The 22,357-nt window shown below is 61.2% G+C and overlaps 1 protein-coding gene across 4 annotated transcripts; it reads left to right on the plus strand.

The window, feature by feature from the left end:
* Positions 1-1,573: 1,573 nt before the first annotated feature.
* DGKK (diacylglycerol kinase kappa) lies at positions 1,574-22,339 on the plus strand. Of its 4 annotated transcripts, none has more exons than XM_034063829.1 (30): positions 1,574-1,682; positions 2,633-2,877; positions 11,875-11,985; positions 12,093-12,173; positions 12,337-12,441; positions 12,623-12,755; positions 12,870-12,976; positions 13,350-13,475; positions 13,601-13,703; positions 15,564-15,726; positions 15,817-15,925; positions 16,083-16,222; positions 16,335-16,413; positions 16,886-16,977; positions 17,180-17,279; positions 17,555-17,795; positions 18,050-18,148; positions 18,259-18,358; positions 18,739-18,846; positions 19,061-19,157; positions 19,224-19,331; positions 19,513-19,626; positions 19,782-19,916; positions 20,016-20,182; positions 20,325-20,442; positions 20,528-20,614; positions 20,724-20,840; positions 20,913-21,018; positions 21,494-21,624; positions 21,938-22,339. In XM_034063829.1, exons 2-30 carry the CDS (start codon positions 2,680-2,682, stop codon positions 22,010-22,012), a joined length of 3,450 nt encoding a protein of 1,149 aa, XP_033919720.1. In that variant the 5' UTR covers positions 1,574-1,682; positions 2,633-2,679; the 3' UTR covers positions 22,013-22,339. The 4 variants fall into 4 exon arrangements, 2 of the variants coding, with proteins under 2 accessions (XP_033919720.1, XP_033919721.1); XM_034063830.1 differs by having other exon boundaries at positions 21,497-21,624; XR_004549690.1 differs by lacking the exon at positions 21,938-22,339 and having other exon boundaries at positions 20,913-21,266; positions 21,494-21,586.
* The last annotated feature ends 18 nt before the right edge of the window (positions 22,340-22,357 follow it).

The following is a 22,357-nucleotide window of genomic DNA, read 5'->3' on the forward strand; positions in this document are numbered from 1 at the left end:
GTCAGCGCTGGCCACTGGGTGGCAGCAGCGCGCGAGTGCGCGGGCACACACGTGTGAGTGCAGGTGCGTATGGGCGCGCGCGCGCGCGTCGGAGTGCGCGTGAACAGGTGTTGGCGCGGGAGCCCGCTCCCAGGGTGACCGCATGTGCATGTGCCCGCGCGTGTGCGCGTGTGTGCACAGGTGAGCAAATGCGCAGGCAGGTCAGCGCCTTTGAGACCATCTCGTCCCAACCCCACCTCCCACTAGAGCAAGTTGCTCCAAGCCCGTGTCCAACCCGGCCTTGAACACTGCCAGGGATGGGGCAGCCACAGCTTCTCTGGGCACCCTGTGCCAGCGCCTCAGCACCTTCACAGGGAAGAGCTTCTAAGAGCTCATCTCAGTCCCCCCTCTGGCAGGTTAAAGACATTCCCCTTGTCCTGTCCCTACAGACCCTTGTCCAAAGCCCCTCTCCAGGTTTCCTGTAGTCCCTTTAAGCACTGGAGCTGCTCTGAGGTCCTTAAGGAGCCTTCTCTTCTCCAGGCTCTGACCCAGCCCAGCTCTCTCAGCCTGGCTCCAGAGCAGAGCTGCTCCAGCCCTTGCAGCATCTCTGTGACCTCCTCCAGTCTCACTCCAGCAGCTTCACATCCCTCTTGTGCTGTTGCCCCAGAGCTGGATCAGGACTCCAGGCAGGGTCTCCCCAGATTGCAGCAGAGGGTCAGGATCCCCTCCCAGAGCTCATGCCCTGGGAATGCAGCCCAGCACATGGAGAGGATTCTGGGCTCATATATTTCACGTACAAGTGCGTGGAGGTGCCAGTGTGTGTGCTCACTCATGCCTGTGCATGCCTGTGCATGTGTGATCATATGCATGTATAATTGCACAGAGGTAGTACCCCTTTGACTGGGGTGTGCGTGCCTGTGCATGTGTGGGCATGAGCACATATGTGTGCATGGCAACAGTGTGTGCACTCACTCATGCCTGTACACGTGCAAGTGTGTGTCTGCATGCGTGTTGGCACATGTATGTGCACAGCAGCAGCATATTTCCTTGATCATGCCTGAGCTGTACGTGCCAATGCACACAGGGGTGTGTACACATATATGTGCACAGCCACATCGTGTGTGCCACCCATGTGCTTGCCCTTGCCAGTGTGGATGCATGTGCTTTTCCATGGCAGGGGTGTGCATGCTGATGCCCGTGTGCCATATTCGCACTTGTGGGCACAGCAGCCATGTGTGTGCTCACCCATGCCCATGACTATGCCTACCCATGCTTGCCTGGGTGTGCAGTGATCATGCATGTGCCTGCCTGTGCCCGTGTGAGTGCCGCACTTGAGTGTGTGCTCACGCCTGCCTGCGCACATGTATGTGCCTGGGCTTACCCACGCCGCTCAGTCCCGCATGTGCGCGGGGGTGCGCACACGTATGTGCACGCGGCGGTGCGTGTGCTCTGCCATCCCCGCGCCCGCGTGGGCGCTGCACACGGATGTGCGCGCGGCGGTGCGGGTGCCCGCCCGCGTTCTCGGGGCCGTGCGTGGGCCGCCCGCGCCGCCGCGCGCACCGGTGCAGGCCGGGGCTTGTGGCGCAGGGGCAGGGCCGGGGCCGCCCGCAGAGGCGCATCCCGCGGGGCCAGGGGGGCTGCGGGCGGGAGCCGGAGCAGCAGAGACCCTGCACGAGCGGCGGCGGCGGCGCGGGGTGCGCAAGGTGTGTGCGCGGGAGGGGCGCGGGGTGCGCTCCGCCTCCCCCCTCCCGGGCTTGCTGCGGGATGCTCGGCGGACACCCGGCACCTGGCAGCCCCGAGGTTGGCGGGGGGGGGGGGATCGGGGCCCGCACCGAGGAGGGGATGCCCGGGGTCGGGGTGGCGGCAGCGCTGCGGTGCCCTCTCCTCCCACCCCCAAACGCTTGTTGCTGCGCGGGGACACGGCAACACGTTTGCCGGCAGCCGCGGGGGGGGAGGGGGTGCGGTGCGGGAGCCGCGAGGGGCCGGGCACGGCGCCGTGGGGTGTCCCCCGGTCAGCACTGCGCTGGCCGGGCTTGCTCGCGCAAGTAGGTGCCCCCCCAGCCCAGCCGCAGCCCCCGTGGCGGAAGGTAATGGGGTAATGGGTTCCCCTGCATGCGGGGAGCCCCGCGGCCCCACCCTCTACCCCACCGCACCCGGAGCCACCTGCCTGGGACTGGCGACCCATCGGTGTGGAGCCGGGAGATGCTCCCAGCCCTTCCCGGCTGCTGGAGTGGATGGCAGGAGGCAGCTGCGCTTCTCATGGCCCTCCCCACCCCACCTCTCCCGATCTCCCCTGGCCACTGAGGGCAGCGCAGCGTCCTGGGGAAGGGCACCAGATGGGGTGCTGGCGCGGGCTGCAGCAACGGTGGTGCACCCCAATGCCAGGGCATAGGGTGGCCACAGTCTCCCAAGATGGAGCAAGGAGCCGTGCTGGCGTGCCAGGCAGGTAAGGGAGACTTGGGACACTGAAAAAAAGCAACAAAGGAAAACTTTGCCTGCAAAGAAGCCACTGAGTGGCATTCCTGTGCTGGAAGGTGCCTTCTACCATGATTTTGAGGATTGTATCTCCCATTTGGCCAAGCCATAGAGGATGAGGTGCCGTGCGCCCCCTTTCAGGGCTTTCCTCCATTCCCATGTGTCCTTGTCTTCCCAGGGCTGTGTAAGGAGCCAGTGGAGCCAAGAGCCAAGCTGGGTGGGAAGATGGCTGAGAAGCTGGTGCCTGGGGACCTGTTCCTGAGGAAGACCCGGGAATCGGTGTCATCCCTGGACTCGGACAAGCTGGCACCCATCTCACCTGAAGCAGGTGGTGAGGAGTCGTCTGACAGCGAGGGCGAGCAGGAAGACAGTTCCCACAAGCTCATCCGGAAGGTGTCCACCTCGGGGCAGATGAGGAGCAAGGTCAGGGCACAGGGGCTTAGGCAAGGGGCTGGCTGGCACCTGGGGTCCCTGCTGAGATCGGGGGTGTCTCTGTGTGTCTGTGTGTGTTTTGCCTGCCCTGGGGTGTAAATCATTTCCAGGCACTTGCTGCTTGCAGACCCACCCCAGCCAGTGCCCAGGGCAGTGCCAGGAGGGGTCTGGCTCCCTGTACCCAGGGAAGGGCAAATGGGAAAGGTGCAAACCCCAGGGTGGCAAGGTCAACATTGGTCCCGTGGGGCTGTGGAGCACGGATTTTACACCATTGTCTGGGGACAGAGTCTCCCATACCTGGACTGCCCCTCATCCTCCCCCCCCACCCCCCCTGCAAGGTTGCTTTCATCAGATGTTTACATTCTCTGGTTTCCCCCCACCTGCCCGTGGGCAAAGGACTTTCTCAGGAAGGTTCTGGCCCATGGATACCTGGGGGTGAGACTTAAGTCTGTCACGATGCCGTAGGCTCCTGGGATCCTACACCCCGCTGCAGGCACCACGTGTGCAGGGCCTGGTGGGTGGCAGAATGAAGCCAGCATCTTCCCCAGTGCCCCAGATTAATTCGGTTGTGCCAGCTCCCCTGTGGGCCCTGTTCGTGCAGCCTTCCCTAGATCTGGTCCACTGTGGTGGTTTGCTGGGTGTATGGGGACACCTCCGAGGTCAGACATAACACTCTTTTGCCTCCTGGCTGTTGGCATGAGGGCAGCTTGTGGTGTGTGTATGTAGGTTGCTCAGATGAACCTATTTTCTTAGGCCCTCCAAAAATACGGGGTGCAGCGCCTGGTGGACAAATGGGAGTGTGTGGCTGTAGGTGTCCACAGTGGGGACAGTGAAATGGATAGGCACCTACTACCTGCAGTGCCGGGGGAGATAACCTGGGCTGAACGACAGGGTGGGAACCATGCAGAGGAGGTTTGCGGGGGGGCTTTTTGTGGAGGGGGAATGTAGGTACAGCATAGGAGAATGCTCTAGACAAGTGGTCCCTCTGCATCCACCCCCTGGCAAGGAGGCTGTGGAGTGAGTCACGGTGGTGCCTGCAGTACAAGGGGGCTCCTGCACTGCAACAGCAGACTCTTGCCCTGGGACCATGGCAGAGCCCCCACACCTGGTTGTCGTCTCCAGCCACCCCTCAGTGGGGTCTTGGTGGCTGCACCGCCCTAGGGCTGGGGGGCAGCCAGGAGTGCTCCACGGGGGATGTAGCTGCGGAGCTGGAAGCAGCCCTGAGCTCTGGATGCTGCAGGCATAGAGGGGGAGCAGGGCTGGGGGGATAGGGGATGCACTGGGTCTAGTGGCAGGTTGGGGCTGCTCAGAGCTGGGGCGAGCTCCCCCTCTGGCTGCCCCAGGCCTGGCTACTGTGCCCAGTCTGGCACACGGGCACCAGGGGGACAAAGGGCGATTGCCCAGGAGTGCGGAAGTCACACGCTCCCAACCCTGCACCGTGGGGTTTTCCCACTTGGCAGAAGACATTTCCGGAGCAGGCAGTGCTGGGGGGTCTCTTGATGAATCCCTCCAGCTCCTCAAGGGACATGCCTCAGTTTCCCCTTCTGTTGGATCAGGCTGGCACCCCCTCTGTCTGCTCTGCCCTGGCTGCCAGGTGGGTGCCATGGGCCGTGTTGTGTGGGGGATACAGTAGGAAGTGGGGCCGGTGGGCAGGGTCCTGGGAATGCTCAGTGCTGCTTGTGAGCTCTCAGCATGCTCCTGGATGGGTAGCAGCAGCCTCTGGAGTTTGCCACACAGCATTTGCCATGCCAGAGGGATTTGCCATGCTGCGGAGCACAAGGGATATTGCAGGGAGCCATTGATGCCAGGAAACACAAGAGAAAAGGGTGGATGGCCAGGCTGTGAAGCAGCAGGACAGGGACACAAGCATGTCCTGAGCTCCCAGCCCAGGGTTCACAGCCCCTCTATGTCACTGGTAGGTCCAGCCTCACTGGCTGGCAGGGTGTGTGTGGAGACAGGCTGAGCGGGTGGCCCCCTGCCCACTGCTGCCCGAATCCTGCCTGCTGCTGGCAATTAACCATGCAGGAGGTGATGCCACCAGCGTGCTAGGGAGGCCGGCAGCGTGATAGATGGGCAGGCTGGAAGGATGCATCTGGGTTAATGGCCACAGAGCTGGGAGAGAAGAGAGAGGGGTGGGAACTGGGCAGGGCTGAAAGCAAGCTATGCATGTACCCCCCCCCTCCAGATCTGAATGCTTTCCCCCTACACACATGTTCCCCCCCCCCCCTCCCCCCATCTAAGTGTTTTCAATGTCAGGGATTTCCCTGCAGATCCATTTGCCTTGGTCTGGATGGGCAGGCTTGCCAGCCTGGCTCCTTGCTGGCTGGGCTCCTTCTTTCCCCATGGACATGAGGATCTTGGAATGCAATTGCTGCTGCCACCTGGATTGGAATGTCCCTGGCTCGTGCTGTGCCATGGCACACATGCTGCATGTCCCTCTGTGTGTGGCCACTGCTGCTGCTGGAGCAATGGGCAGCACGCATACTGTGGCAGGCACCGTTCTGAGCTGCTTCAATACCCCTGTGCACTCACACAGGGCTGGGAGTGGGGGGCACACACCATTGCTTGCACCCCAGAGACTGGGGCAGGTACCTAATTAGCACACAGCTAATGAGGGAGAGTCTAGTGCCACGGCTGCAGCTCCTGAGAGATAACAAGGTACCAGGTGGGGGGAAAGAGTGGGGAGTGGCAGACTGGCCTGGTTTTTAACCAGTGGTGGTGGTTGGGGTGCTGGGGGGGTCTATAGGAGCCTGCCATGAAAGGGAAGTGGGAAGGGTAGGGATCCTCATCCCACTGCCCACCCGCACTGACTGAAAGGACCTCAGTCCCTGGTGATGGGAGCGAGCAGCTTCCCCCATGCTTGAGTGCTGCCCAGCCCCATGGGGACAGGAGTGGGTGAGGATCATTTTGGTACCTGCTGAATCCCTCATTTCCCTTCCCACAGATGCCTGTTCGCCCATCCCCTCCTCAAACTTCCCCATCAATCATGTCTCCCCGCTCCACACCCCCAGCTTGGCTTTCTCTGGGCTGCAATTTTCGGGCACCCCACAGGGCTCTTTGTGCTGGCTCGGCGGAGGCGGGAGGCCATTGTGCTCAGTGACAATGACAGCTGCCAGGCACAGGTGCCCCCACCAGCCTGAATGGCCCCAGGATGGATGGGGTCCTGCTGTCTCCCCCTCTTCCTCCTCCTCACCGTGGCCGGGGGCTGCCAGTTCCCTGCGACAGGTTTTGGGAGCACAGGGCAGAACAGGGGCTGTGCCATGGCCTGGTGCTGGTCCTCCTGGGGCTGGGCATGCAGGGAAGGGGCAATAGAAAGGAGGAGGCAGTACTCCGGTTACAGCACATGGGTGGGGGGTACATCCTGCTCGCGTGGGCCAGGCGAGGCTCCCAGCGCTTCCTCGGCACAGGCTGAGCGGAGGAGGGAGCAACCCGGCAGCTCTGCTCCGCTCCAGCTGCGGGGAGCTGCCTTAAGTGTCTGTTCACAGGGTGCCCGCACCAAGTGGGGCAAAGGGGGCACGTGTTCCTGTATGCCTGGTGCTGGCATACATTGCAGCACTTGGTGGGGCTGGGGGAGCCACCAGCATCCTCCCAGGAGGCTGGGGCAGGTCAGTGGGGCTGTTGGTACCCTGAGGCACGAGTGCTCCTGGTCCCTGCTGCAGGCACTGGACACCCTGCATGCTCAGGGTGTTCAAGGATGGGGTGAGCAGTGCCTGTGGATGTCAGAGTGTTGGGGCCTGATAGAGTAGGGGGCCTGGTAAGGCCATGCTGCAGAGCCTGGCTGTGGGGAGGGCTGCCCGCCAATGGCCAGATCCTGGCCAAAAGACAAGGAAAGCAAAGCAGGACTTTTGGGGCGAGGCCTGAAAACCTTCCTGGAGTGGGAGGGTGGCACATGGTTCCTGGGCAGTGTATCCTGGCTCAACACTGGTGAGGGACTGAAGCACCTCTCATATGGGGAGAGGCTGGGAGGCTGGGACTGTTCAGACTGGAGGGGGGCTGGGGCTGAGTGGTCTCCAGCGCTGTGGGTAGATGTTTGGAGGGGAGGGTGCAGCAAAGAGGGAACAGGCTGTTTTCAGTGGTACTCAATGATGAAAACATAGGAAATTGCATGTGAACACAAGGGAACACTCTTTCTACTGTGAGACTAGTCAAATGCTGGCACAGACTGCGCAGAGGCTGCAGTCTCCATCCATAGAGACATTCAGAACCCATGGGTTGAGCATCTCCAGAATGCTGGGCAACTCCTGGTGCCCACCACCAGCTCCAACTCCAGAGCTCCCTGCTCCATGGCCAGCTGGCATCAGAGCCCATCTCCACCCCAGCCATGCCCTGCATTGCTCCCTGGCTGGTGGCATGTGTCCTACCAGGGGCTGGTTGGGACCACACAGTGGGACCATACCACAGGGCACAGTGAGGTTTCCTGGGGCCAAGGCTCCAGGGAAGGTTGCGGGGGAGGCCAGGCTTGCTCTCCCTGATCAGAGCTTGCCAAGCCAGTGTCTGGGGTGAAAAGATATCCCCAGTGCTGCCTGTCAGCTGCTTGTGAGGTTCCCCAGGAGCTCTGCCCTCTCCTGGCTCACACTTCTCATTGTGTGAGCACTGCCCTTGCCCGCTGGTGCTGGGCAGGATGGTAAAGCTGAGGCAGGCACAGGTTGCCACCGGCAGGATGCTCGGTGACCAGTGTGGCTGTAGACAGGGAAACACAAGCTCGTTTCTAAAGAGCAGCTGAAGGGTGTGACTGCTGGAGGATGAGATGCAAGGGGGGGGTTGCCCTTCTTCTGGGGAATCCTTCCCTTGCTCCTCTCCTCCTGGTTAATTCTCCATCCCTTTCTGATGGCCTGAGCAGTGTCTTGTGGCACCACAGAATGGCAAGTCAGGACTGGTACTGAAATTTACTTTCAAGGATCCCCCCCAGCACTGGGAAGGGGGATTTGGGGTCCTGCAATGGCAGCAGGTTACATCCTTGAGAAGTGCAGATGCTGTTGAGCCTGCAGAGCCATTGCACCCCCCAGGCACTGAACCCCCGGAAGAGGTCTGCCATATCTGCAAAGCCTGATAAGGTTTCCAACTGACTCCAGCACACAGGGTGCCCAGCAGACACTTGTGACCCCATGACTGCCCTGCTGCCCTGGCCCTGGTGCAGGCTGAGGGATGAGCTTGTGCGTGGCAGGCTGCTGCACTTGAAGCAGGGCGTCTGCCTGGGGTGATGCTGGTGTGATGCAGGTTAGTGCATTGGTGGGTGTTGGGTCCCCCTCCTCCTCCTCCCTGGGTGAGGCAGCATGTTGCCATGTGGCCAAGCAGATCCCATCAGAAGTGATGTAGGGCTGCAATCCAGGTAGGGAGCCAGTGTGGTACCCACCAGCCATATGTGCCAGCATTCTGGAGTAACAGCCTTTCTGGCTCTGCTCCAGCAGCTCCTTTGCTGTCCAAGCTGATCCCAGTGGGAAAACCCTCTTGGCCCAGCTGTGGCCAAACCTGGATGCACTACAGGCTCTTCCCAGCAACAGTGGTTGTAGAGCTGGGACAGTGGGGTTGGGATTCAAAGCAGCATCCCAGGGCTGAGGGAAGAGCCAGCTCTTAGGGATGAACTGTGGCCTGGAAGAAACCCTGCTGGGGTGCGGTGCAAGCATGCAACCAGCCCATGATGTGTTGGCCCCTGAGGAGCAGCCCAGGCCTGGAGGCACAGTGCTGGGGACCTGATGCCCTCCTGGGGTGCTCTCAGCTGCATACCTGCCGAGGCCCCTGTGCCAATTGCTCTCCAGCAGCCTTGGTAGAGCAGGAGATGGCATTTCCATCCCTTCCTCTGCCACCCCACCCTAAGTCTCTGAGCCCCACTGTTGCTGGCTACATCCCAGGCAGGGCTGAGCCTCCCAGGCGGGGCACAGCAGGGAGAGTCCCTGAGATGGGGCAGGGGAGGGCTGGGGAAGAGCCCCACAGTGAGAGCTGCCCTCGAGCTGGTGCCAGGCAGGTTGCCCATAGTTCTGGGCACCACTGTGGTGTCTCTGGGATGGAGCCAGCGCTGGCTCTGCTGTGGCTCCCTGCAGTGCTGGCTGGGGCTCACTGGCTATGAAAGCTGTGTCTGGGGTGTGGGGAACACGGGGCCATGTGGTGCCCAGCGCAGAGCTCCCACCACAGTGCCCGGGGGCTGTCGTGTGCCCCATAGCTCTCCAGGAGGAAGAGGCAGCCTCTGCCCTGTGCTACGGGTGCAAGGGCTCCCACTCCTAGGAGCTATAGGGTACCTGATAGCCACTTCCTATAGGGAATTGTATTACTGTGGTGACCCTGGAGCCCTGGCACAGCAGGGCAATGCCACCCCGTCAAGTCTCACCCGTTGCTCCCCAGGGCGCTGGCCTTTGCCTTCCCCTCCCTTTTCTGGTTTGAGGAAGGGAACAGCCAGGCCCGCTCAGTGCTGCCTCCACAGCGGGACAGGTCTGCTGGTGGCCTTGGCCATCGGCTGCCTGCCGGCTCCTCTCCCCGGCGCTAGTGCCAAAAGAAGGGATCCAACGGTGCTGATCCACTGAGGAGCTGCTCTTGGCACAGGACAGGTGCTCCTGGCTGAGACTCGCAGGCGGGCGGGTGCAATGAGACCCCAAAACGGCGCCTCAGGCAACGTGACGCTTGTGACTCTGGGGTACCAGCACCACAGCACGGCCAGGCTGTGTGGCTCGTTGTGGAGAGGGGACCTGCCTCGTTCCCTCAGGGAGGCTGGCTGGCCCCACACTGGTGCCGATACAACCAGCACTGTGGGGGACAGAGCCTGGGTGGACAGCCAGCAATGAGTGTAAGGGGCTGTGCAGCACAATGCTGTGCATGGTAGAGCAAGAGGGCTCAGGCTTTGCCGCCATGCCTGGGGCACCCCAGGCATGTGTTGGGAAACACTCAAGGGTGGATGTGGGGAGAGGTGCCATCCAAGCTTCTCTGCACAGGTTTGCCACCCCATACCAGGATGCTGGTTGTTAGTTAGTCTGCACTGAGGGAAACTGAGGCACATCCCCCCATAGCCACAACACTGCAGGTGTCAATAAATAAAAGGTGTCCTGGTGGAGGTGGTGGGTCTGCCTTTCAGGCTCTGCGCTATCCTGGGGCTGCTGCAGTGCTGGCAGCCATACCCCTGTCCTGGTAACGGCCAGGACTGTGACTTCCTGGGTCTGGGAGAGGTTTTTGCTGTGCTGGCTGCCAGAAGGAATTGCAGTAGCAGTACTGCTGGGAGCATTTCAGCTCTGGCCCTTCACAGGAGGTGATGCTGTGTCCCCAGGCAGCATTCCTGCCTGCATCCTGCCACCCTTGTGGCCTTGGCCCCAGCCAAAGCTGAGTTCCCTTGCCCTGCTGCTTCTCATCATCGTGGGCTCCCTAGTGCTCTAGTGCCTCTCCTTGCTGTCACATGCTGCCTGTCCTTTGCAGCAGCAAAAGCAATGCTTGCAGCAAACCCAGAGCCTGTGCCTGTATCCACTGCATGGCAAACAGCAGCGGTAGAAGTGGCATTTGTAGCTGGATTCCAGCTGGCTGAGGCAGGATCCTGCCCTGTCTCCTCTGAACATGTGGCAGGGAATGCCAGGGTGCATGGGTTGTATGTGGATTTGGGGGTCACAGGTGGATCCCCTGCAAGGCTGTGCTCCCCTTGCTGACTGTGTTGCACCCTGTGCTCATACCTCCATATGCTCTCACAGCCAAGGGTCTGGGGAGGTGATGCGGTGGGTCCCTGGGTTATGATGGCACAGGGAACACCAGGGCTGTTTGAACCTGTACCTGTGCACAGCAGTGCTGTACTGGCACTGGCAGGCAGCATGGGCACCAGCCACAGTCAAACCCTGCACCAGTCTCAGGGGACAAAGTGTTAATAGCGAGTGATAAAGGATTAAAATGTCCCTCTCGGAAACTGAGGCTGCAGGCTGGAAGGGAGCTGAGCACATCCTGGTGCATACCATGGGGGGCTCAGAGGGGAGCTGGGCATCTGGGGGAGTCAAGGCTCGGGGAGCACCCCCGGTGGGGTTTTGGCTCTTTTGTGACCTTGGAGGTTCCTGCTACTCCTGATGCTTTGGCCATCACATTAGGAGCTGTGGGTTAGTGTGTCGGTGCTGAGGCCAAGGTGTGTTTGCAGGCTGGTGGGTGCCTGGGTGCTGCCTCTCACAGCATGTAGCTGGGCACAGGATTGTAGAGGCCCAGGACCACTGTTCTCTCACGATGCCCTCGGTGCCCTGTGCTGGTTTTCCCTTTGATGTGCCTTGTCACCGTGCTCTGGGCTCCAGCACAGCCGCTGTATGGCTAATTGCAGAGGAGCAGCGGGATGGAACTGCCGGGGGTGTTCAGAGGAGATATAAAGACAAGGCACTCTCAGAGCATCTCTGCCACCCGCTAGCCGCACACTCCTTAGCTGAGCCTCGTACACACTCTGAGGGGAGAGGAAACACCGGCTGGTGCCGTGGATGGGGAAGGGCAGAGGCCGGTGGCTCACCGGGGCTGCCCTCATCCCTGCCTTGTCCCCTGCAGGGCTGGGGTGGGCTGGCTGCATCCCGGCTGACTGCTCCCCTGCCCAGCAGGGGCTGGGGCCACAGTGCTCGGGGAACAGACCTCCAAGAAAGGTGCAGTCCTGTCTGCAGCTCTCTCAGCTGCACCTCTGCACTTGGCTTCTGGGGAACTGCAGCAGGTAGAGAGTCCCTCAGATGCTGCTCTGGGGATGGGGAGGAAGCAACCAGTAGCAGTGGCTCTGTGCTGCTGGAGACCTCCAACTGGCAGCACTGTCGTGCCCAGCAGCATCCCCCCATTTCACAAGTGCTCAGTGCCCAGGGTATGGCAAGTGGTGGATACATCATTTACTCTGCTACATCCGGCATAGTGTCTGGAATGCTAGTGTCCTCGCATCCCCAGAATGTCCTATTGGTGTTCTAGGCACTGCTTAGCTCCTGGGGACCCAGGGACTGGTGGCACTGGGTTGTGTGGGGGTGGCTTCGGGTGCCCTGGAGACTGCAGGAACTCATGACCCTGTGGTCTCTGCAGAAGAGCGTGAAGGAGGGACTGTTGCTGAAGCAGACAAGCTCCTTCCAGAGGTGGAAGAGGAGATACTTCAAACTGCGGGGCAGGACGCTCTATTACGCAAAGGATGCCAAGGTGGGATGGGGCTTCCGGCTTGCCCAGGCAGTGGGTCTGAGGCTGTGAGCCCCTGAGGAGCCCGAAGTCCTGCCTGGTGGACTGGGGTTCTGGTTTCTCCCCTGCAGTCGCTGATCTTCGATGAGGTGGACCTCTCCGATGCCAGTGTGGCTGAGACCAGCACCAAGAACATCAACAACAGTTTCACGGTGAGGCAGGCACAGGGCTGCTGCTCGAAGCCTGGCAGAGCCATGGGGCACCCCACAGCATAGCCTCGTGCTGCTGGAGGTGGCTCTGGAGGCAGCATGCTGCATGGGGTGGCTGGCTGCATGGTGGCCTCGCAAGGGGACATGGAGACAGTGGCTGCTGCAGGTGATCACACCATTCCGGAAGCTTATCCTATGTGCGGAGAACAGGAAGGAGATGGAGGACTGGATCAGCGCCTTGAAGTCTGTCCAGAAGTGGGAGATCCATGAGGTGATGTTGGCAAGGGGCTGCACTGGTGCTTGTCTGTGAGCGGGTACCTGTCAGGAGCCTTTGGCTGCTGGACAGGAGCTGCTGTCCTTGGTGCAGCTGCGGGAAGCACCTGAGCTGGGAGGGAAGGAGGGAGTGCTGGGGGGGCCCATGGGACTGAGGGGCAGGGCCATGCCCCATGCAGGCTACACAGTTCAACATGGAGCACTTCTCGGGCATGCACAACTGGTACGCCTGCTCCCATGCTCGCCCCACCTTCTGCAATGTGTGCCGTGAAGCTCTGCCAGGGGTCACCTCCCATGGCCTCTCCTGTGAAGGTCAGTGCCAGGGTCCTGCTGGGGTTGGGCTGGGGCAGGAGGGATACGGGGTGATGCCCACTGGCCGCCATCACTGGCATCCCATGGGGACCATCACTGCTCCCCCCCACGCAGTCTGCAAGTTCAAGGCACACAAGCGCTGCGCTGTCAGAGCCACCAACAACTGCAAGTGGACAACCTTGGCCTCCATCGGCACTGAAATCATCGAGGATGAGGATGGGGTAAGCTGGAGAGTCCCTGCAGGGGACTCTGGTAAGACAGAGCCACCAGCAGAGCCAGGGTACCCTGTCACCAGCTGTCCCCTGCACTCTGTGGCCTCTGGGCTTGGCTGGTGGGGACATGGCCCAGGGACACCTCCTCCACCACCCAACATCCTAAAGGATAAATTGCTCTCCATGTTTGCCACCCACAGACTTCTGCTGAGGATGCACCTGCCCTGCCCCATGCATTGGCAGCTGCAGGGCAGGGATGAGCGGGAATATGGGGGACCTGGAGCTGCCTGGCCCGGCTGTGGGGACTGTCCCCTGGGTGCCACTGTGCCTTGGGCATAGGGGTGGCCGGTGCTGTGCTGCTGGTGACCCCCCTTTTCTGCAGGTGGCCATGCCCCACCAGTGGCTGGAGGGGAACCTGCCTGTCAGTGCGCGCTGTGCTGTCTGTGACAGAACCTGCGGCAGTGTCCGGAGGCTGCAGGACTGGCGGTGTCTCTGGTGCAAAGCCATTGTAAGGATGTGTCGATCCCAGTGCCCACCCTGCCCCTCCTGGGTGCATCACTGGGGAAACTGAGGCTGGGGGCTTTGGTGCCACATCCTGTAGCTTTGCTGATGCACTTGTCTCTACATCCCCAGGTTCACAGTGCCTGCAAGGAGCTCTTTGGCAAGAGATGCCCTCTGGGGCAGTACAAAGTGTCCATAATCCCGCCGACAGCCTTGAACAGCATTGATTCAGACGGTGAGTCATGGAGAGGATAGGGCTGGGCTGTGAGTGGAGGGGGACAGCCTGTATGGGACAGGGCTGTGAGCTCTCTGAGCCTCTCTACAGGCTTTGATCTGTGGCACTAAGCCTGCTTTCCTGTGGGGCACCAGGAATACTGCCATCAGTAGGCTCCAGAGTCAGTGTCCATCCTGCCACACCTTTGGTTTAAGGGTTGCTTGTTGCCCTCTGCTCTGTCCTGGGGCTGTGGGGCTGGAACCTGTCTCTGGTGTGTGGCTTCAGTTCCTTCTGCCAGGCTGACTTTCATGGTGGCCCTGGCCATGGTCCCTCCATGATCAGTGGCACCAGCCGTGGGGCACTGATGTGGGGTGCCCCACGTTGCACCCAAGTGGTTCAGCACCTCACAGGGCAGGATGAAATCCTTGCTTGGGTCATTTCTTCGTGTCTGAACCTCGTTGGGTTATTGGTAGTGCAAATCACAGCTTCTTCCCCCACTGTGGCTGGTGCAGGGTGCTGGGGGAGAATCAATGCACAGCCCTGGGGTTCCCCCATGCCATTCCCACACCATCTCTAGAGGGGCCCAGTAGTCTCTGCCAGCAAAATCTGTTATTCTGCTCCGGATATTTCTTTCCTCATTCTTTAATGGTTTTCACTGCTCGCCTCAGCTGGTGGCTCATCTGCTGCTTCTTACTCATCGGGTTCTGTCAGGGTAACCATCACGCAGCTTCTCCTCTGGCTCCCAGTGTTGCTTGTAGCTCATTGCAGTAGCATCTCTGCCTGGTGCCTCTCCTGAGGCTGGTGCAGCTGCCATGACCCCAGCTTTGTTGCAGAGCCATGCCATCACAGTCATCTTGCAGTGGTGTCCCTCAGCAAGGGTGCCGCTGGTGCAGGCTCCTCTGTGGCAGCCACGCTCTGACCCAGCAGCCCCCGGTGTTTCCCCTTGCCAATCGGCTCTGTTCAGCCAGGCTGGGAGCAGAGATCACGCCATGCCAGGCTGTGCTGGACCAGCCAGCACTGCGCTGAGGGATGCTGCTCCCAGGTGGTGGAGGCACCCGGGGCGCCCAGTTAAGGGGCTCCTGTGGGGCTGGTGCTGCCGGCAGTGAGGGCTGATGCAGGATCCCTGTCGCAGGATCACCCAGTGTGCCAAGGGCACAAGCCAGCAGGCACTGGCCCATGCCCCAGTATGGCCAAGATGGGCTGGAGCAGAGCATGGCTGCGAGCCAGCGCTGAGCCTCCTCTGCATCAGGCACATTTCATTCCCCATCTCATTTCTTTAAAAGCATGATGCTGGCTGCCAAGCTTCCTGAGGCTTCTGCATCACACCCACCCCACCAGAGCCCTGGCTGAGCAGGTGGCAGAGCTGGGGGTGTCAGCAGTCCCCCAGGCTGCGGCTGGTCCCCTGTGGTCATGCCAGCTGCTGGTGCCACCTCTGGGAGCACCACTCCTGGTGGGAGCATGTCCTGCTCACACCTGGGTTTGCTGGGCTGGTCGCAGACAGGCTGTTGGCACTATGTGGAACTGACTTTCCTGTGCTCCCACTGCTGCTGCCCTTTATGGAGTGGCAACCCAGGGACATGAGTCAGCTTGGTGACACATTTGTGCCTGCAGGGACAGTGATGGAGCAGGAACCTACTTTGTGTCTGCCTCAGCACTAGCCTTGCCCATCTGTAGATCCATCCCTGTTCCCAATCACAGTTCTGCCTCTTAATCTTTCACACGTTGTCATCCCCTGGGCAACCCCAGTCGCTGTCCCTCTTGCCCGGCCCCAGCACCCTGCAGGGGGGTGCAGCACAGTCAGGGTGTCCATGTGGCCTCTGCTCTCTGGAGGCACCTCTGTTAGCCGGGGCTGGGGCTCATGTGCTCTCGGGCTCGCTGCAGGTTTCTGGAAGGCCACATGCCCCTCGAGCTGCTCCAGCCCGCTCCTGGCCTTCGTCAACTCCAAGAGTGGGGACAACCAGGGCGTCAAGTTCCTACGCAAATTCAAGCAGTTCCTCAACCCAGCCCAAGTCTTCGACCTCATGAATGGGGGCCCACACCTGGGGTAGGCTCTGGGCTGGGTGGCGCTGGGTGGCTGGTGAGGTGCTGCAGGCACCTGGCTCAGCCGCAGCCCTGTCTCCTCTCCCTGCACCAGGCTGCGCCTCTTCCAGAAGTTCTCCACCTTCCGGATCCTGGTGTGCGGGGGGGATGGCAGTGTGGGCTGGGTGCTCTCCGAGATCGATGCCCTGGGCCTCCACCAGCAAGTGAGTGGGAGTGCCTGGCATGGCTGGCACGAGCCAGCCCCAGCCTTGCTGTGGCCAGGACACCCCCATGCCCTGGTGCACTGAGAGCAATGGGCACGGCGGCACTTTGTGTGTCACAGGAGCTGCTCTGAACGCTCTGTCCCATCCCTGTCTGCAGTGCCAGCTGGGCGTCCTGCCTCTGGGCACCGGCAACGACTTGGCACGGGTGCTGGGCTGGGGCAGCCTGTGTGATGATGACACCCAGCTGCTGCAGATCCTCGAGAAGCTGGAGAGAGCCACCACCAAGATGCTGGACCGGTGAGCATGGCACGTGGCACGCACTGCACTGCTCCTGCCCAGCCTTGGCACTTCACGTGTCCCTATGCTTGGCACCTGGAGGTGGCAGGCAGCTGTGGTCTCTGCTTGGCAGGTGGAGTGTGCTGACCTATGAGGCGCCCAAGCAGTCCCCTCTGGCCCTAAAGGAGGAGAATGGGGACTCCAATATCCAGGTGGGCACCATCAGGGAGCGGGGGCTTGAGATAGGGAGGGTAGGCTGGGGGCAGGTTCCCATTCACCCCATCAGCCAATAGGGGAGCACACAGGGTGGGATTGCACAGGGAGAGCTGATGCCAGGGGTCCTTGGGGACCAGGGCAGAGGGAGCTGGCAGCTGGCTGAGTGTGGTGATGACATGAGTCTGGCAGGTGTCATCCTGGCAGTTGTGCTTGGGGGAGGGTAGCAGGCTGAGGCAGAGCTGGCCTGACACCGGCAGGTTGTTCTGGACTCGTCCCCGTGCTCCATCTCCACCCCTTGCCTCAGTTTCATTCCTGCTGAGGCTGAGCATCACTTCTGCCTGGCAGTGTGGGCATGGCAGAGCAGGGCTGTTCATCCCTGCTCCACGGCTGGCTGGGCCAGGCTCTGTCCTGGAACACAACACCAGGCTGGGTGTCATGGCTCCAACTGCCTGTCCTGTCGCACCCCAGGCTCAGATCTCACACTACGCTGACTCTGTTGCCTTCCACCTGGCCAAGATCCTGGAGTCAGACAAGCACTCAGTGGTGATCTCCTCTGCAAAGTAAGGAGGGGGCTGGAGACTGGGGTGCTGGAGACCCCCACTGTGTCCCAGTGCTGCTGACCCCCACCAGTGGCTACTGGTAGCACCGGTGCCAGGCAGATCATGGTAGCACTGCCCCACTGGTGCAGGGGGGCATTACCCTGGGGCAGCCCCCCTGGCTGTGCCATGCTCCTTCCCACCTTCTGGCTGCTTCCCCCGGTAGGTTCCTCTGTGGCACTGTCAATGACTTCGTGGCCGAGGTTGGGCGCGCTTACAAGAGAGCAACAGAGAACAAGCAGGAGGCAGAGCTGATGGCGCGGAAGGTGGGTTGCAGGGGAGGTGGCTGAAGGACAAGGTGATGCTGGGGGGCACGGCCCATGCAGTGGAAGGGCTGGGGGGATCTGTTCTGGTGGCCGGTGCCCTTGCTGTGCATGCAGCAGTGTGTGCTGTACCTGGGGTACACAGGCACTCAGAGTCCCAGTCAGGCACGGAACACCTGGGCAAGGATGGGATGCCAGCACTCAGGGTGCCCAGGAAGCACCCAGCCCTGTGGGAAGATGTGGCTTGTGCCAGGTGCTGAGCTGGTGGCATCCTGCAGTGTGCCATGCTGAGCGAGAAGCTGGACTCACTGGTGCGGGAGCTCAGCGAGGAGGCTCAGGCTGTTGTGGTCCCCGAGGGAATTGCGCAGGCCACCCCTGCCGACACCAAGGACCAGGAGAAGGGTGGCAGCTTCAACCCCAGCCCCATGCCTCGCATCTTCAAATCCAAGGAGCAGCTCATGCTGCGGGCAAACAGCCTGAAGAAAGCCCTGCGGCAGATCATCGAGCAGGCAGAGAAAGGTGAGAGGCGGCCGGTGGCATGCATGAGGCTGCAGAGCCACCCCAGGCTAGTGCCAGACCCTGCTTTGGTTTCCTCATCCAAACACTTGAGGTGGCAGCAGTGCTGTGCAGTCCAAGGGCATCAGCCCTTCTGCAGTGCTTGGCCTGGCTGATGGAAGTCTTCAGCACAGGGCAGACCCCACAGGGCTGACCCAGGGAGGGTGCATGGGGAGGGCACACAGGGCTGCCCAGACTCACTGTCTTTTCACATCCAGCTGTGGATGAGCAGAACAAGCAGACCCAGGCCTACCAGGGCAGCATGGGCCCCACCAAGAACAGTTCAGAGGAGCTCAACAAGGTGGAGGAGAGGCTGAGTAAGATGCCAATGGGACACATGGTTTTTTGGGGTGGAATGGGGGTGCACTGTGGGATGGGCTCAGATTAAGAGCTGGTTCAGCAGCTGTCTTCTCTCCACCTTGGCCAGGCTCCCGGCGGGAGACGGTGACCTCTGCATCTTCCTCTGTCATCCTGGACCAGCCGGACAACTTTGGCAGCTTGCAGTTCCCTGAAGACCCCAGTGTCCTGTGAGTCTGGGGCCATGTCCCACTGGGGACCCTTGCCCACCCTTGCTCCCCATTGTGGGGCAGGAGCAGAGCTGGGACCATGTTGCCCCTTGGATGTGGCCACTGGGACATCCTCTGCCCACAGATGTGGCACCCCTGGTGCCCAGGCCTCCCTGCCTGGTGCAGGATCTCCTGCTGCCTGCCCTATGGCCAGCACCATGCTCATGCTGGGAGCTCTGAGCTGTGGGTGCTGGCTTCGGTCAGGCTTCCCAGTGCCAGCTCCTCCAGGAGCTCACACCCCAGCTCCAGGGGGTTCATACCCTGTCCCCTGGTGCCAGCCCCATGGGTGTCTGTGATGTGCAGCTGCCACCCAACCTGCTTACCCCATCTGCTGCTTTCAGCCACTTCTCAGAGAAATGCGTCATGAATAACTACTTTGGCATTGGCCTGGATGCCAAGATCTCCCTGGAGTTCAACAACAAACGGGATGAGCACCCCAAGAAGTGCAGGTTGGTGGACCACCCCTCGAAAAACATATGCCTCTGGTTCCCAGGTGCCCACAGCCAGAGGGGCTATTAGGGTGCCAGGAGCCATGGGGCTGGCTCAGGGCTGGCTCAGGGCTGATGTTGCCTGGCTAGGGACCCCTTCCTGCAGCAGGTTTCCTGCCTGCAGCCAGCAGGAGGGAGCCCACAGCCCCTCCCACTGCCCTGCTTCACCCTGCAGTAGCCGCACCAAGAACATGATGTGGTATGGGGTGTTGGGCACGAAAGAGCTTCTGCAACGCACCTACAAGAACCTGGAGCAGCGGGTGCAGCTGGAGGTATGGGTCTGGGGCACAGGGAGTGGGTGGGGGGCAGTGCCCCCCTAGCTCAGCCCTCTCTTGCAGTGCGACGGGGTGCCCATCTCGCTGCCAAGCCTGCAGGGCATCGCGGTGCTCAACATTCCCAGCTACGCAGGGGGCATCAACTTCTGGGGAGGCACTAAGGAGGACAATGTGAGTGCTAGGGCTGTGGAGCTGGGAGAGGGGCATGATGTCCTTGCCATGGACCCAGGGAACCTCAGAGCCCTCAGGCAGGAGCCTAGGATGTCCCTGCCTCAGGCACACACACAGGGGGAAAATCTGGGTCCCAAGACAAGCCCAGTCTGTGAGTCTCACTTGTACTGGTCCTCTGCAGAACTTTGGGGCTCCATCCTTTGATGACAAGAAGCTGGAGGTGGTGGCTGTCTTTGGCAGCATCCAGATGGCCGTGTCACGGGTCATCAACCTCCAGCACCATCGCATTGCGCAGGTAGGGGCAAGGGTCCTGCAGGGCCCTGCATGGTGAAGGACACGTGAGCTCCTGGCTGGCACTGGCACTGGCACTGCACCAGAAGGCTGTGCAGCAGTTGAAGCCAGTGGGGTGGTGCTGGCTGCACTGCCAACCCCAGGCTCTCTGCCCTGCAGTGCCGTGTGGTGAAGATCACCATCCGGGGGGATGAGGGTGTCCCTGTGCAGGTGGATGGAGAAGCCTGGATCCAACCACCCGGCATCATCAAGATCCAGCACAAGAACCGAGCCCAGATGCTGACACGGGACCGGGTGAGTGCAGCTCGGAGTTGCACAGCCCATGGAGGGGGCTGTGCTGGGGCACAGGGAGGTGCAACAGGCTGAGTGAGGAACCATGTCCACCCTTCACAGGCATTTGAAAGCACTCTCAAGTCCTGGGAGGACAAGCAGAAGGGGGAGAGCTACCGTGCGGCTGCGCGGCCACGGCTCAGCTCCCAGCAGTCCATGGAGTACCTGACAGAGGAGGAGAGCAGCCTCTTGCAGCAGGTCTCGCGGGTGGCCGAGACCCTCATTGCCAGGTCTGGCTGGGGGACAGGTGACATGGTGGCCATGGGGCAGGGGAGATTTGCTGTGGCACGGCCACCCAGAGCTCCAGGGGTCTGTGTCCTCGTGCCATGCTGCCCGCAGAGCCCCAGCAGCTCCCGCCCCTGTCTCCCACAGGATCCATGAGGCAGCCAAGGCTCACAAAGCTGTGGAGCAGGAGCTGGCACATGCTGTCAACATCAGTTCCCTGGCACTGAGTGAGGCCCTCTCCAACAAAACTGCAGGCACTTCGGAGGTGAGCTGGGCTGGGGGTGCAGGACAACCTCTGCTCTGCCAGCCCGGGCCCTGCCGCTCATGGGCTCACCCCTCCTGGCCCCCAGTTTCTCAGCAGGAACGTGGCTGTGGAGGTGGTGCTGAGCATCAAGGAGCTGTACACTGAGACCAGGGCATTCCTGGAAGGGAAGGCGGTGAGTGGGGGGCCGGTGAGTGCCCTGAGCCCCCAGTGCAGGAGCTTGTGCCCTGCACTGGTGCCTCTGGAACGGCAGCAGAGCTGGGCACTGTCCCTGTTGCCCACAGCTGGACTCGCCGCAGGAGGAGGAGGCTCTGCATGGGCCCCTGGGTGTGCTGGGCCAGGAGCTGCAGCGGCTGCTGGACATCCACTGGCTCGGGCCCATTGCCCACCCTGCTGAGGAGGTGGGTGCACGGGGGCCGGGAGCAGGGCGGCCCCGGGGGCTGCAGTGCCCCGCTCAGCCTGGCCTCTCGCAGGAGGCTGCCGGCAGCACCAACAAGGGCAGCTTCAAGCTTCGCCTCAACATCCCCAAGCCCAGGAAGGACAAGGCGCAAAAGCAGAAGACCAACAGTGTGCTCCCAGGTAAAGCACGTGCAGCACGTGCTGGTAGGGACCCCTACATGCAATTGCCTTCCTGTTCCGGGCATGCTGTGGAGATGCTCTCTGGGAGGGGGACAGGGAATGTCCTGGCTGGCTGGGGATGTCCTTTGTCACCAACAGCCCCATAGACCTTAGTTTTTCTGCTATCGGACATACGGAGCCCCCTGGCCCTGTAACTCCACCATCACTGCAAGGGGGAGAAGGGACTGTGGTACAGCTCAGCCCTTTGGGTAAGTCTGTGCCCCAGGGCTGGGAGGCTTGTCGAGAGGGAGATGCTGAGATGCTCTGCAGGTAAGCTAAGGAGAGGAGGAACCTCACCAGCTTGAGCGTGCTATGGCTGCAGCTCTGCCAGGGGTGGAGGAGGATGCTGGCTGCAGCCTGCCCCACCGCTGCCCTCGGTGCATGCCCTGCTGCCTCACCAGGATCCATCCACCTCTGTGGTTTTCCTTCCTGCTAGCAGACAAGTGGGGCTCCGAGGAGGTGGCAGCTTGGCTGGAAGCGCTTGGTTTAGGGGAGTACAGAGACATTTTTGTCCGGCATGACATCCAGGGCTCTGAGTTGATCCTGCTGGATAGGAGAGACCTGAAGGTACAACCCTTCTCGTGCACTGCTTGCTTGGCTGGCATGCAGGGGGTGGGAGGAGGGAAGCAGGCTGGCCCTGGACATCCAGCTTGCAAGGCTCTGAATGCCCATACCAGGATCAACAGCACCATGCCTGCTGCTGCACCCAGGCATGGGGACATGCCTGTAAGAGGACAGAAGGCTCCTAGCAAGGACCATGCTCTGCCAGGGAGCATGGGGAGAGCTGGGCTTTGCAACCTTGTCCTCCACACTGCAGCTTGCCCACGGCAAGGGGCTGGTCTCCTATGAGCACATCAGCAGCCCTCTCTCCTCCCTGCAGGACCTGGGCATCACCAAAGTGGGCCACATGAAGAGAATCCTCCAGGCCATTAAGGAGCTCAGCAACCCGCCCTAGACCATGCCGTGTATTGCCCCTAGGGACCAGGGGTCAGGCAGGGAGGTGCAAGGTCCCTGCCGTGCCCTGTACGTTTGGAGCACCCCTGCTTGCCTTGCTTTGCCTGTTCATCCCCCAGTGTCCCTGGAGCCGCTGCTTCTCCACAAGCCTGTGGGGCTGGAAACACTGAAACTGAGGTCTAACACCCCATCCAGGCCCTGACAGCGTCACTAGAGGAGCTGGAGCTGCCATGTCTGTGTCCAAGCTGGGGCCAAAGCAGAGATTCCCCTTCCCCATGTGGGTATTTAAGCTGTGTAAATATCTGGAGAAGAGACACTCATTGCTGCAGCTCATGTAGTGTCATTA

The sequence above is a fragment of the Melopsittacus undulatus genome, chromosome 6, assembly GCF_012275295.1.
Source record: "Melopsittacus undulatus isolate bMelUnd1 chromosome 6, bMelUnd1.mat.Z, whole genome shotgun sequence".
Classification (NCBI taxonomy): Eukaryota; Metazoa; Chordata; class Aves; order Psittaciformes; family Psittaculidae; genus Melopsittacus; species Melopsittacus undulatus.